At 50.8% G+C, this 14251-nt stretch overlaps 1 protein-coding gene across 10 annotated transcripts in view; it reads left to right on the plus strand.

Moving 5' to 3' along the window:
- NFATC2 (nuclear factor of activated T cells 2) overlaps positions 1 to 14251 on the plus strand; it is a 160656-nt gene that overhangs the window by 122998 nt on the left and 23407 nt on the right. For 3 of the 10 annotated variants that reach the window (XM_044927528.2, XM_044927529.2, XM_044927527.2), the window contains exon 10: positions 9665 to 10177. The exons of 4 other annotated variants lie outside the window; for them this stretch is intronic. In XM_044927528.2, the coding sequence (XP_044783463.2) occupies positions 9665 to 9765 (101 nt within the window). In that variant the 3' untranslated portion in view covers positions 9766 to 10177. Of the gene's footprint in view, positions 1 to 9664; positions 10189 to 10284; positions 13557 to 14251 lie in introns of those variants that run through there. 3 more of the 10 variants (XM_044927526.2, XM_044927524.1, XM_044927522.2) reach the window with 3 other exon arrangements.

Below are 14251 nucleotides of genomic sequence, written 5' to 3' on the forward strand. Positions count from 1 at the left end.
CGACTCTGAGGGTGACCACAGGCAGGGAAATGGCAGCATCCCTGTAAGGAAAGCACTCTGACCCGTATGTGTGCGTGGGGTGCTCGGTGGTTCATATTCTTCTCTGCCACCATCATCATCGATTCTGGGCCATTGCTATGGTCTCCGTGTTTGTGTCCCCTCAGTTTATAAGTTAAAGTGTATCCCCCGGTGTGATGGCTTTAGGCCATGGGCCTTTTGGGAAGTGCTCAGGTCCCGAGGACGGAGCCCCATGACTGGGGTTGCTGCCCTTAGAGAAGAGACCTCTAGTTCCCTTCTGCCCTGTGAAGCGGGGATGAGAAAGCAGTCGTCTTGGAGGAAGTAGGCCGTATCTGCCGGCACTTTGATCTTAGACTTCGCAACCTCTGGAACAGTGAGAAACAAATATTTGTGTTTATCAGCCCCCAAGTGACTGTTTTGTTATGGCCGCCTGACCTGACGAAGACAGATGGAGGAGGAGGGCAGAGCTGGCTCTGGAGAAGAGCTCCAAGGCTGACTCTCAGCCTGGGTCCTTGTCACCCCGCTGGGCTACTTCCAGTTAATTCAGCAGAGGGAATTCAGAGTCTCACTGGAAAGGGCCGAAGTCCACAAAACTTCTTGCCTGGAGAGAAGCCCTTCCAATGAATATTCAACCCTGAAGCTCCAATACTTTGGCCACCTGATGCGAAGAGCCAACTTATTGGAAAAGACCCTGTTGCTGGGAAGGGTTGAGGGCAGGAGGAGAAGAGGGTGACAGAGGATGAGACAGTTGGATGGCATCACCTACTCAATGGCACGAGTTTGAACAAACTCCAGGAGACAGTGACAGACAGGGACGCCTGGAGTGCTGCAGTCCATGGGGTTGCAGAGTCGGACATGACTTAGGGACTGGACAACAACAGAGAGACGAGCCCACAGAATTTGTGAGAACTCATGGTCGACGATCGCTGAGCCGGTGGCGTGTCTGCCTCCCTCTCCCCCAGGAGAGGCTTCTGTCCCAGGGGCACCTTTATTTTGCCCCTCCTGATGTTGCCTCACTTTGTGAGAACCTCTAGCTTCTAGCGATGGCACTTAGCTGGCCTTTCATCCCAAATCAACGCGTACTTTGCATTGCTGGCTTATGAAAATTCAAGAGGCCACCTTCCAGCTAACTCCAGACCCAGAAGTGCTCAGCCATCTTTTTGAGATTCTGCAAAGCAGATGTTTTCAAAGGAATGTGCTCTTGCATTTTGAGGTCAGATGCTACCAAACCACAAGAAAGTCCATGCTCAGACTTGCTGTCCACTCAGCCCGCATTCCAGAGCAGCCTCTGACCCACAAAGAGCAGACAGGGCCCCAGAAAGAGGACCAAGGATATAATTTGGTGTCATCCGAGGGCCCCCCAGTCAGCCACCAAAACCCCCAGTTTTAACTGCACTGCGTTCCGTTTCCACCTTCAGGATGAGGTTATGGTCTGGTGGTAACAGGTGAACATGCTGGTGAAGGAATAAGGTGATCAGTTAAGCAAGATATACGAGGAGGTGAGCATCCAGACCTTTTTTTCCAGGCTCTTCTAGCCTTTCATTCTTCCTGGCACAGCCTGCAGAAGTTGCTGGGGCTCACTTCCTCCTTCAGTGTAAGTGCCGGGCAGGCTGGAGACGTGGCTTGTTTCAGGGTCGTGGGCAACCGGGTGGTTATTGTGACGTCATTCCATGCAGGACTGTGCTTCTGATGGATCTTGCCTCCTCCCAGGTACTCACCTAAGACCGTGCAGAATGCGTGTCTTAAAAACACACAACTCCCCAGTATCCGCTTGAGCTGTAATTCATTTCTCTCTAGCAAAGTTAGAACTTGGAAGGCGATTTAGTTATTTGAGGCTGTGAACTATATTGGAGGGGGACAGTCAATCAAATCTTATTTTAATACTAAATTTTTACTTTGTACTCCCTACCTTCTCTGGTATCAATAGATCTATTTCAGATAAATAGTAAAGTTTATTTTCATAGGGGGAAAAAAAAACACACCCTTCTTGAATGGAATAGCCCTTGTTTTGTTCATTCCACAGAGTTGAGCTTTGGGTGCATTTTGTCTTTTCTCATCCCCGAGCTTAGTTCTGGACTCTCTTTTCTTGCTGTGGACCGACTCAACTTTATTTTAGCTCCATTTTCTTTTACTTTTCATTCCTTTCCAAAAACAAAGAGAGAAAGGCTTTGTTCTTGGGAAATGATGAAACCATTTCTCTGGCTCTTCTCCACCGCATTCCTGACACCTCTTTAATTTGTTACTGGCCCTGGGATCTGGTTAGCTGAGACCATGGCTGTAAGCGCAGGGCTGGAGCCTGGTTTGCTCATCCACGATGTCAAGTGTCTCTCTCTCGAGGGGAAGTCAAGGCACCCTGAGGGTGGAGTGTGAAGAGGGAATCTGGGCAGGTCCTCAGATCCAGCCCCTGCCCCTTCCTGGCGTCAGGATGACATCGCGGCATCCCTTTCAGCTGCCATGAAATCAGATCTCCAGCCAGGCGAGCGAAACAGTGTGTGCCGTGGTCATTCTACAGTGAGCACCAAGAACCCCGACCCGGTTTTATGACGAGATTGTCTGTTGCAGGCGGTTTGGACTTAAGTCCCAGGCATGCTGCAAACCAACAAATGGGTTTCATCTGAAGCCCGTTAGTTCCACCATCCCGGGAAAGTTGAAAGGCCACTCCCTGGTTGTTAAGTTTCCAAACACCCTGGGCAGAGCGGGGGTTCTGTTGCATAAGCCGACTACGTGGGGAACGCCTTTGAAATGTTCCGCAGCCGGTTCTTATAGATTTCTGGAAGGGGATGGTGTCTTTTGAATGCTTAGCTTTATTGGAGGCCTAAAAAAGAATTGACCCAGCGTTGATGAATGCACCCTTTCCACGCCTCACAGCTGGACTGAGTTGTGGTCTCTGCAGGGCTTGGCACGGGGGCGCCCACTGGAGCTCCACGGCCGGACTGGGCCTGCACATATTTTGTTTGGCCCACGCAGTGTTTAAAAAAAATATTTGGATTAGATGCCAGCGTTTAAAAACCAGGAGATTGCATATAAAAAGACAGATTTCCGGCTTTCCTTGGAAAATCCAAAGATCTGGCCGCCCTAGGCCCCACATTCTGCATGGCGGCTACCTGGAGTCAAAGTCAAGGCTGGTGCTAAGTAGAGACCCTCTCTAGACAGAGCATGCACTTGTCCGTAGCTGCCCCCACCCGCTCCAGTCTCCTGACGGTGGATGGAGTGTCCCCCGCTCTTTACCAGCACGTCGGTATTGTCGTTCCTCTTACACTTGGCCGACCCCGCCCAGCCGGGGATTCCATCAGACCTGTTTGGCCTTTGCCTTTGTTACCACTCACATCTGTGGCTGCCAGCCCAGCACCTGGTGTGCAGCGGGGACTTTGGAGGTGTCAGCTCCCTCTTGCTTCCCTCCCTCTCCTTGTGGCTGGAGGTGAGATTTAAACACACCTTTTTGGATGAAAATGCTATAAATATATATATAAATGCAGAGTAGCACAATGTACCTACTTACCCACCCCTCAGCTTCAGCTGTGGTCAACTCATGGCCAATCTGGTTTGTTCTATACATCCACCTTCAACCACCTCCATTTCACAATAATAATTTGAAGCAAATTCTCTACATCAAAAATCCTGGATACCAAAACCATATCATTTCATGTGTAAAGCTTCAGTATGTGTATCTAAAAGAAAAGGGTTGTGAAAATATTCATAATAAACCACTAATGTGCATGAAACTTAACAAAAATTCCTTAAAATCGGGAAAGAGCTGGTGTATAAAGTTCCAGTCATCTTACCCATATCATAAAGGTTTTCCCCTTGTTTTATTATTCTGTAGTTTGAATCAGGATTCAGACCAGGCCCACACAGTGCCCGTGGATGCCTTTAGTGTCTAAGACTGTTGTCATTCAGAGGTTCCCCCTGTAGATTAAGTGGCAGGACCTTTTTTTTCATTTTATCATCATCATCATTATTATTTAGCAATTTATTTGTTGAAAAAGACCAGATTGTTCATCCTATAAAATTTCTCACAGTCCGGCTTTTACCAGTTATGTCCCCATGGTGAGGTTCAGCCTGTTCCCCTGTCCTCCGTATTTCCTGCAAGTTAGCAGTCAGTTCTAGTGCTTGCGTGGATTCGGGTTTAGTTGTTTTGGGCAAGACTGCTCCACGGTGGGAGCATGTCTCCATCAGGAAGCACGTGGTGTCGGGTGCCATCCTCTTGGTCGTGATACCAGCTGCTGACGGTCTGTGCTGAACTGCATTAATTTAGTGGTGCGGTGATTGCAAGGTGGTGATTGTTGTTGTTCAGTCACTAAGTCATGTCCGACTCTTTGAGACCAGGCTTCCCTGTCCTTCACTATCTCCTGGAGTTTGCTCAAACTCATGTCCATTGAGTCAGTGATGCCATCCAACCATTTCATCCTCTGTCGCCCCCTTCTCCTCCTGCCTTCGATCTTTCCCATCATCAGCGTCTTTTCCAATGAGTCAGCTCTTGACCTCAGGTGACCAAAGTATTGGAGCTTCAGCTTTAGCATCAGTCCTTTCAATGAATTTTCAAGACTGAGTTCCTTTAGGATGGACTGGTTGGATCTCCTTGCAGTCCAAGGGACTCTCGAGAGTCTTCTCCAGCACCACAGTTTGAAAAGCATCGATTCTTTGGTTCTCAGCCTAATTTATGGTCCAAGTCTCACATCCGTAAAGTGGTTATATTCTGTTCTAATTCTGACTTCCCTTCCTTTCTGTTAGCTGGAAAAGTTCTATAAAGAGAAACTTTCCTTCATCAACAATGGTAGAATTCATATAGGAAGAGCAGGATGAATGCTGGATTCTTTTCCTCTATTTACCAGTTTTTTAAATAATGGTTTGGTTCATTAACATCCTCCAGTGGTGATCAATTAAGGACTTTTTTTTTTTTAAAGTACCGTTATGAACTCATAGATTGAAACATAATTGATGTTTTAAGATTTTAATGGGCTTTTTTCTTGTTTCTTTTGTCCTTATCATTTGATGGATCTAAATAATGACTTCTTCTCCTTTCTCCCTCTGGCTCTATGAAGCAATGTGCTCAGATATTCTGAGGCATCAGGAAAGAAAGATTTCTATATGTAAACTGAGAGTTGTATTCCCTACATGTGTGAAGGGGAAAATCATAAAATAGCTCTTGAGTGCCAGCTGGCTGAGATATTCCTTGCAGCATTGTGTGGTTTAAATGGTTTGCAGGGCAGGAAGTTATGTATTGATGAGAATGTAGAGGGCTTCTGTAAATGAAACCCAAAGTAACAATAGCTTGAACTAGATGGATGATTTCTTTCTCATGTAACAGCACAGACATAAGCAATCCAGGGCTGGTATTCTGGTCCCATGGTGCCAAGACTAGGCTCTTTCTTATCACTCTGCCATTTTTAGGAGGGTACCCTCATCTGCACTGTCTAAGATGGCTCCTGGATGCAGGAGAGGGTCCAGGAAAGGGGAGAAGAAAGGCATGTCTCGTCCCTTTAAGGTCATGACCTAGAAATTGAATTTATCCCTGTATCTGATGCCTCATTGGCCAGGGCCTTATCATATGACCACAGTGAGCTGCAAAGGAGGCTGGGAAATGTAGTTTTTATATTTACCCAACCAACTTCCCTGGTGGCTCAGACGGTAAAGTGGCTGTCTGCAATGCAGTAGACCCGGGTTCGATCCCTGGGTCGGGAAGATCCCCTGGAGAAGGAGATGGCAATCCACTCCAGTACCATTGCCTGGAAAATCCCATGGACAGAGGAGCGTAGTAGGCTACAGTCCATGGGGTCGCAAAGAGGCGGACACGACTGAGCGACTTCACAACCGCGTGCAGAGGGTGGTGTTGGTGGTTCAGAGGGTAAAGCGCCTCCTGCGATGCAGGAGACCCGGGTTTGAGCCCTCTGTGGGAAAGATCCCCTGGAGAAGGGAATGGCAACAAGAATACTCCAGTATTCTTGCCTGGAGAGTCCCATGGACAGAGGAGCCTGGTGGGCTGCGGTCCACAGGGTTGCAAAGAGTCGGACACGACTGAGCACCTTCACAACCGTGTGCAGAGCTAGTGGAAGACGGGGAGGATGGATTTCGGGAAAAAAGATACAAAAGGAGGTCGGATGTTTTGTTTAATATTCTTAGGAGTTATCTTTCTCTATTCCACAAACATTTATTGAAGACTTCCTATATGCCAAGTGCAGTTATTAGCTCCTGGGGACACAGCAGTGCATAATAAAGGTCCCTGCTTTCAAGAAGCTTACCTCCCGGTTAGGAAACCCAAACAAATAGCTAAATGAAGATGCAGTTGGCTCTCTCTATCTACAGGGACTTGGTCCCAGGACCCCACTGCCAATACCAAAATCCACAGCTCCTCAAGTCTCATATATAAAATGATGTAGTATTTGCATGTAACCTATACATTTCCTCACAGATGCTTTAAATCACCTCTAGATTAATTGTAATACCTGATACAAGGTAAATTCTATAAACAGTTGCCTAGCTTTTAGAACTATCTGAATTTTTTCCCCCAAATATTTCAGTCCATGGTTGGTTGACTCTATGGCTGTGGAACCGTGGATGGGGAGGGCTGACTGTGTTTAATAATGTCAGGTGGTTATAGTCTATGAAGAAAATCTACAGCAGCAGAGGGAAGAGGCCTCAAGTCCAGTTATTGCTGCTGCTGCTGCTGCTAAGTCGCTTCAGTCGTGTCCGACTCTGTGTGACCCCATAGACGGCAGCCCACCAGGCTCCCCCAACCCTGGGATTCTCCAGGCAAGAACACCTGAGTGGGTTGCCATTTCCTTGTCCAGTGCATGAAAGTGAAAACTGAAAGTGAAGTCGCTCAGTCGTGTCCGACTCTACGCGACCCCATGGACTGCAGCCCACCAGGCTCCTCTGTCCATGGGATTTTCCAGGCAAGAGTACTGGAGTGGGGTGCCACTGCCTTCTCCATCAGTTATTGCTAATTCTCCTCAAATTCAGGGAGCCCTTCTCCTCAGACTCAATCCAGGAACCCCAAAACATGTGTTACCTTTTCCCGGAACGGGTCTCTTAGCTTGCTGTTGACATTGGGGGCCGCTTATTTGTCCTGGGGCCTGCCCGGTGCCCTGCAGGACACTTAGCAGCAGCCCTGGGCTCCACTCGCCGGATGCCAGTAGCAGCCCAGCCCGCCCCGCCCCACACCCCAGCTGGGACCCCAGCAGTGACTCTGGTAACTGCCAGATACTGTCTGGGAGGAGAACTGCCCCCAGTTAAGAACCACCAGTCAGAAGGGTCCAGTGCTTGATTCTGCTGGAAACAATAGCTTCATAATGTTGAGTGTTGACTCTAAAGCTCTGTTTCGTAGACTGGAGAGTTGTGGGCTCCTGCGGGGTCTGGGAAGCCCCTGGGGCCTCCTTCCTGGCTGCGTTCAGTGTTTTCCCTGCTGAGTGCCCAGGACAGTGGCTTCAGGATCAGAAGGTGTTGCTGAGTAGCTGTTACCAGAGGAAGCTTGACTCGGAGCCCCACGTGGCCTCTTCCTTGCTTGTGGCCTTGGGCGAGGCATGTGTGAGAAGCAATTTATAGACTGTTGTGTGCCCCACAGATGCGGGGGAGGCCTCCTCTAGCGTGGGGCCGGCAGGCTGCTGCCTCAGGAAACTGCCAGGAGGCGTCTCCCTGGGGCATTTGTTTCCTTGGTTTACCTTTAATCAACTGCTGCCCATTCATTCGTTCCTACTCTGAATGGACATTCACTGCGCACCCACGGTCTCCTGGGCTTTGTGCCAGGAGCTGGGCTGAAATAGTGACTGCAGTAGACAAAGGCCCTCCTGGGACCAGGTCTCAAGGGGAGATGTTAATCAGAAGCCAGATGTGAGAGCTGGACCATAAAGAAAGATGAGCGCCAAAGAATTGATGCTTTTGAACTGTGGTGTTGGAGAAGACTCTTGAGAGTCCCTTGGACTGCAAGGAGATCCAACCAGTCCATCCTAAAGGAGATCAGTCCTGGGTGTTCATTGGAAGGACTGATGCTGAAGCCGAAACTCCAATATTTTGGCCACCTGATGCGGAGAGCTGACTCATGTGAAAAGACCCTGGTGCTGGGAAGGATTGGGGGCAGGAGGAGAAAGGGACAGAGGATGAGATGGTTGGATGGCATCACCGACTCAATGTACATGTGTCTGAGCAAGCTCCAAGAGATTGTGAAGGAGAGGGGAGCCTGGCGTGCTGCAGTCCATGGGGTCGCAAAGAGTCAGACACGACTGAGTGACTGAACAACAGCCAATACGAATTTCAGATGGGCTCAGTGCTCTGAATAAAACTCAGAAGTGAAGGTAGAGGAGGGTGTATCTTCAGATGGAGCCATCAGGGACAGCCTCCTTGAGGAGGTGACCTTGATCTGACGGGGGAGGTAGCGGCAGGGAATTCCAGACAGAGGGAACAGCCTGTCTGAGTGTTGGTTTGTGTGGAGAAGAGAAGAGAGGCCTGGGATAATTGAGATTCACGACCAGGAGATGAGATTTTAAGGGCAGGCCAGATCTCAGACAGCCTCCGAGGCCATAGCAAGAGGTTCAGATTTGATTCCTGAAGGGAAGGGAAGCTGCTGGCAGGTGGAAGGTTGCAGTCTGGATGTGTGTTTGACAGGCTGGCAAGTATAGGAAATAATTATAATGTAACAACAAGCCCTCCCAATTAATAAGCACCTTTGGAAGGCAGAGACTAATTATCTCCGAAATCAGGGCTGTGAGACCAGGCTGAGGAGTGGGGCGTGATTGGTCTCAGGTCTCAAAGCTCGAGGCTCAGGGGATGAGCTCTTGGAAGCGTGCGTGTAAGAGAGTGATCTAGATTCAATTCATAAACAGAACGGAGCCTTGATCTTGGGCCTTTCACTCCGTGTATCTGATGAGACATCCGAAAAGTAGCTTTCCCTCCAGACCCGGGGATCTGACTGCCTCCTGGACGCTGTGTGGACACCCAGCAGGAACCCCAGCCTTGGTCAGCGCTCAAGTGAGCTCATTACCTGACACTACTCTGTTCCTGGCCCCTTTCCCCTATCTGTCGTAAGGCATCTGAGATGTTGCCATAGGCAAGTGACTTAATGTCTGTGACCTCGGTTTCCCCATCTGTAAAATGGGAGTAATAGCAGTACTTCAGGTTTAAATGAAGTGATATATGAAAAGTGCATGTAGGAGGGTCAGCTGCGTGGCTGGCACTTGTCAGCTTCAGCATCGTGCTCTGTCCAGGGTCATGCCGACCCTCCTTTACTAGCTGATCAGCACTTGCGGTTGAGGCCGTCTGTGCAGGCCTCACAGTGAGCCTCGCTATCAGGGATGCTGGCCCAGGCCCTCTGGACACCCTGCTGCATGTAGGGTGCGAGAGGTCCACTGCAGCCCTGTTCGTGCCAGCAGAGGATCAGAAGCAACCTCAGTATCTGATAATGAGAGTCAGCCACACCAGGGGGTACTGAGCGGCTGGAAACAAGAGTAGAAGAGGGACCTTTTCCTATTAGTTTTTATGGTTTGGAATTTTTTTTTTTTTTTTTTTTTGCCATATGCATGTGTTTAAAAAAATTAAGGAAAAAAAAAAGATAAAAGGAAGGGACACATTTCAGGTCCCAGCAATGACCCTAAAAGGTATTAAATAATATTTTAAATGGGGATGTAGAAACAGAAAGCTTCGGTTATGCCTGCAGATGCACCTCCCACTGTTTGGATGTGTTACTGTCCTTGTCCACCGCTCTTGGCTTCGAGTGGAGGAGAACACGTCGCGATGTTGAGTTTCTCTTGCTTCTGAACCCGTGCCCAAGCCATCACCTCTGCCTAGAATGTCCTCCCCTGTCCCTGGTGCTTTTTGAAACCTGACCAGCATTTTAAGACTCTGACAAGCTCTCTGCTCCCTGCAGCCGTAGGGTTTTTCTGTTCCTGCGAGTCCTGGAGACACACCTGGCCCCTCGCAGCTGCTGTGTATTACATACACCTTTCAGGTGTTGCTCTGTGTTTTTTCTCTCTCGCTCAGCTCGGGGCTCTGGGTGGTGAGGACCAGTGTCTCTACCTGGTCTGCACCCCCGCTGCCCTTGGGCTGACTCTTGGTAGGTAAGCCCCTCAGCCTTTTCTAAAGTCCAGCCCCGCTCCCTGCACGCGAGATGCTCCCCACATGTTTGTGGAACTGAATGAATATCCCGGAATGTAACGGAGATTATATCCTGCCTGGGTCTTAAATGACTTACAACTATTCATCATAAAACCACAGTGGCACTGCTTCTTTTTAATAATAATAGAAGCTAACACGTAGATATCACTTATTATATTCCAGGCACTCTTCTAAGACATCATTATATTAACTCATTTAATCTTCACAACAGCCTCAGGAGGCACGGACTATAATTATTCCTGTTTTATAAATGAAGAAACGAGTCCAGAGAGGTTAAATAACTGGCCCAAGATCACACAGCCAGTGAGTAACTGAAGAACAGTGAATAAAGAATACAGATATTCTTTATCTAGTTTTTTTTTTTTTTGGAGAAAGATGCCATACGTTTCTTTGGGAGTTCAGGAGCACAAACACAGCCCAGAGCAACTGCTCGCGAGGTGTGACGGCATGTAAACTCCGGGGGACGACCTGTGCTCCAGGTCCTGGAATCAGGTCTTAGCACTACAGCTTTGGAACCAAGGGCTGTGAGCTTTGCAGAAGGCCATTAACAAAGTTTGAGATGTAGCGGGCAGAACCACAGAATTGAAGTAGTAGATGTTTAATCAAATGTCTGTAAGCCTAAGATGTCAGGCAGTCACCTTCCCAGGCGGCACCAGTGGTCAAGAAGCCCCCCTGCCCACGCAGGAGACGTAAAACACGGGGTTGATCCCTGGCTCAGGAAGATCCCCTGGAGGCGGGCACGGCAACCCACTCCAGTATCCCTGCCTGGAGAATCCCCAAGGACAGAGGAGCCTGGCAGGCCACAGTCCATGGGGTCACAGAGTCAGGCACGACTGAAGTGCCCTGCACGCACCCCCCTCCACCTCACAGCAGTACTTATATTTCCTGTGAGCAGTGGGGGCGTCTCACCCGCTTGGCGTCGGAAGGCCAGCTTGGAGTTTGGGGCCTTGAGTGTCCCACTGGCCCTTGGTGCTGAGGCAGTGTGGGTTCCCATCCCTGTGGGGACCACACGGGGGCTCCCGCAGGCCCCCCGGCCCCTCCTCGATGCCATGCTCTCCGTGCCCCCGACTGCCCCGTGGCCCTGACAGAGGCTGAGTCCAGAGAGTGGGCCGGGGCAGGCCTTCAAAAATGTGCTGGCTTCCGGGCCCACGAGGAAATCCACTGCTGCCTCCAGCCGGCAGCGCTGCCCAGCGCCGGGCCATCCCGGAGCTGTGGTGACAGCAAAGCCGAGCGCCATGGGGACGATCGTGCGATCGCAGGAGCGGCCGCCGCACGGCCGGGCAGCTGTTCGCTGCCGGGTCGGTGCAGCCTCGACCTGCCCCCTGTCCGTGTGGGAGCCTACGGAGCTCAGCCAGGGCACCCTTTTTGCAGAGACCCACAGGCTTGCTCCCCCTTCTCATGCCAAGAGGTGGCCCTGCTGCCTCTGGTGCCCCGATTCCGACTGCCGCCTTCCAGCGCCCCGTCCTCCTGGAGGCACGTTCCCTGGGGACGCCCCGCAGTGGGCATCTGAGCTGGCACAGGCCTTCCCTGTATGAGCAGCGCCGTGTTTGTACCCAGGCCTGGCTGGGCACTCCCTCCCCTCTGAGGCTCCAGGCGTTTCTGGGGGCGGAAGACAGAAACCAGCCCTGTGTTTTCCAGGCTGCCAGGCTTCTGAGAAATTCACACCTCAGCCCAGAAACCCCTTCTCCCACTCAGCCTCGGCCCCTTTCAGAGAAGAGGATACCCGCCCCTCTGCCCGCCGGCTTCCTGTTCTCCTCTGAGGAGGGGGAAGGGTCTGGGGAAGGACTTCAGCCCCGTCCCCTGGTGCCACCCCTTTGGGCCCCGGCCCGTCCCCCACCCCAGCCCCTAGCTGTCTGATGTCAGAGTGCAGACCGTGGGGGGCACCTGGCCATGGCTGGGACCACCCTGGGAAGTTTCCTAAATCCAAACTCTAAATTGCAGCCCTGAGGTACAGAGGTACTGGCTGCCTTGAGGGATCTGCTGGACTTTCAGGGGCCCGTCTGTTTGGCTGATGGTAGCGAGGCAGGAAGGAAGTGCTGGTGACTGGTAGGACGAGGGCCCCCCGCTGTGGGTGCCCTGAATTCCCATGGGCGCTCATTCAGGCGGATGGATCTCGGGGAGAAAGAGGATGGGATGTTTCCACGTAGACGCTGGCACCTCCAGTTTCTGCGCTGGAAGGTTCGGCATTCTGGCCTCAGCTCTTGAAACACAGTCAGTTCTCCTCCAGCTTTTGCTGAGCACCTCCTGCACTTTGCCGAGAACACATCAGAGGGCACCGATTTGGTGACTTGCGTTGTGGTTTGTAACGCAGCCACACGTGGTGTGTACCCCTGTGCACACGTCCAAAATCAGGCCTGCAGAGGACAAGGTCTGCAGTGGGCCGCGGGAGAACCAAGCTGATCCAGCCAGGGCCTCCCTGGACCTCAACGGTTAACTCTGGCCATTTCAGGTCTGAACAGAAAGCTTCTGTCTTTACCATTAAACCAACGTTTACTGGCGAGGCGGGAAGGCAGGGCAGAGCGGTTCCAAGCCTGCGCCCTGGACTCCCGCCTGCATTTAAGTCCTGGCTCGGCCACCTGTGGGCCGAGCAAGGCCCCCTCAGCTGAATTCTTGGTTTACTGAACTGCAAAATGGGAAGAATTACTCAGGGAGCCTTGTGAATGCCGGCTGGTTAATGCATGTAGATTCCTTAGACCAGGACCCGGCACCAAGCAAGCTCTCAGAAGGTGCCAGCTTACAGGACGACTTCTCGACAGCTGAGGCCAGCCAGGTCAGGTGCCAGGTGCCGGGTGATTGAGGGATGGTCCCTGCCCAATGGATCTTACAGTCTAACGGGGCAGACATGATAAATACAACAGAAACGTGTTTCTGATGGTGAGACACACTTTGAAGGAGAGACACAGACGCTGTGAGAGGAGACTTCGGACAGGGTCGTCTGGGAGGGCCTCTCAGAGGAGGTGACCTTCTCCTGTGCCGTGTGTGCCAGAGGCCCCCTCGCCTGCTCCCCCATGGGCACGCTGCTGCTGTTCCCCGGGCTGGTTCTTGGGTTGGAGGCACAAGGCAGTCTGCCTTGTCTCGTCTTCCTTCTTGGTTCGCTCCATCCCCGTCCCCACCTCCTCCTCCTCCTCCTCCTCCTCTGCACATCTCCCACCTCCTCTCTCCTCCTGTCCTTCTCTCTCCCTCTCTCCCTTCTTTCCTTTAAATGCCAGATGGCCTTCATTAAATACACATAAGATATAAAAAAATAATGCAAATGAATACTGTGTACCTACCCCAAGTGTAAAGAAAAAGAGCATTATCATTGTCTTTGTACTCTTCTGCCATCTAAAAACATTTTGTATTTGCAAATCTTTCAGTTCTGTTTCTCTACAAGAGGAGTCTTTTAAAAAAAAACTTTTCTCTGATTTTCATTCTCAACAGTGAACCTCTTTTTTTGGCTAATTTTTTTATTAAAAACTTTTTAAATTGTATTGTTCATTTACAATGTTGTGTTAGCTGCAGATATACAACAAAGTGATTTAATTACACACACAGATATTCTATTTTATGTGTGTGTGTGTGTGTGTGCGCGTGTGTACGTACTCAGTCGCGTCCAGCTCTTTGTGACCCGTGGACCATAGCCCACCAGGCTCCTCTGTCCATGGGATTCCCCAGGCAAGAGCACTGGAGTGGTTGCCGTTTCGGGATCTTCCTGACCCAGGGATGGAGTCCGAGTCTCCTGCACTGGCAGGGGGTTCTTCACCACTGTGCCACCTGGGAAACCCATTTTCTATATATAGTATTTTAAACTCTTCACTGTCAGACTCAGTGCTCAGGTTCTTGGCTGCCTCATAAACGCCCTTTCCCCGCGGTCTGTCTCGACTGTTGAAATGGGTTTTTCCGTTTCTTTTGCCTGTGCGGGCACCCCTCATCTTCTCCCCGAGCTGTCCTTGCTTTGGAGGGACAGGTGGCTTGCACGTAGCCTGGGCTTTGCTGGCTGCAGCTCCTCGGTGCCATCCATCACTGTTGCTCCGTCCTCAGCATTTCCTGTAAGTCAGTAGTGAAACGAGCGCTGGATCGGGTTGGGTTTGACGCTTTGGGCGAGGCTCCTCCTCAGTCGTGTGCTCCTCCATCAGAGGTGCTTGCGTCT

This window comes from Bubalus bubalis, chromosome 14 (assembly GCF_019923935.1).
Source record: "Bubalus bubalis isolate 160015118507 breed Murrah chromosome 14, NDDB_SH_1, whole genome shotgun sequence".
Lineage (NCBI taxonomy): Eukaryota > Metazoa > Chordata > Mammalia > Artiodactyla > Bovidae > Bubalus > Bubalus bubalis.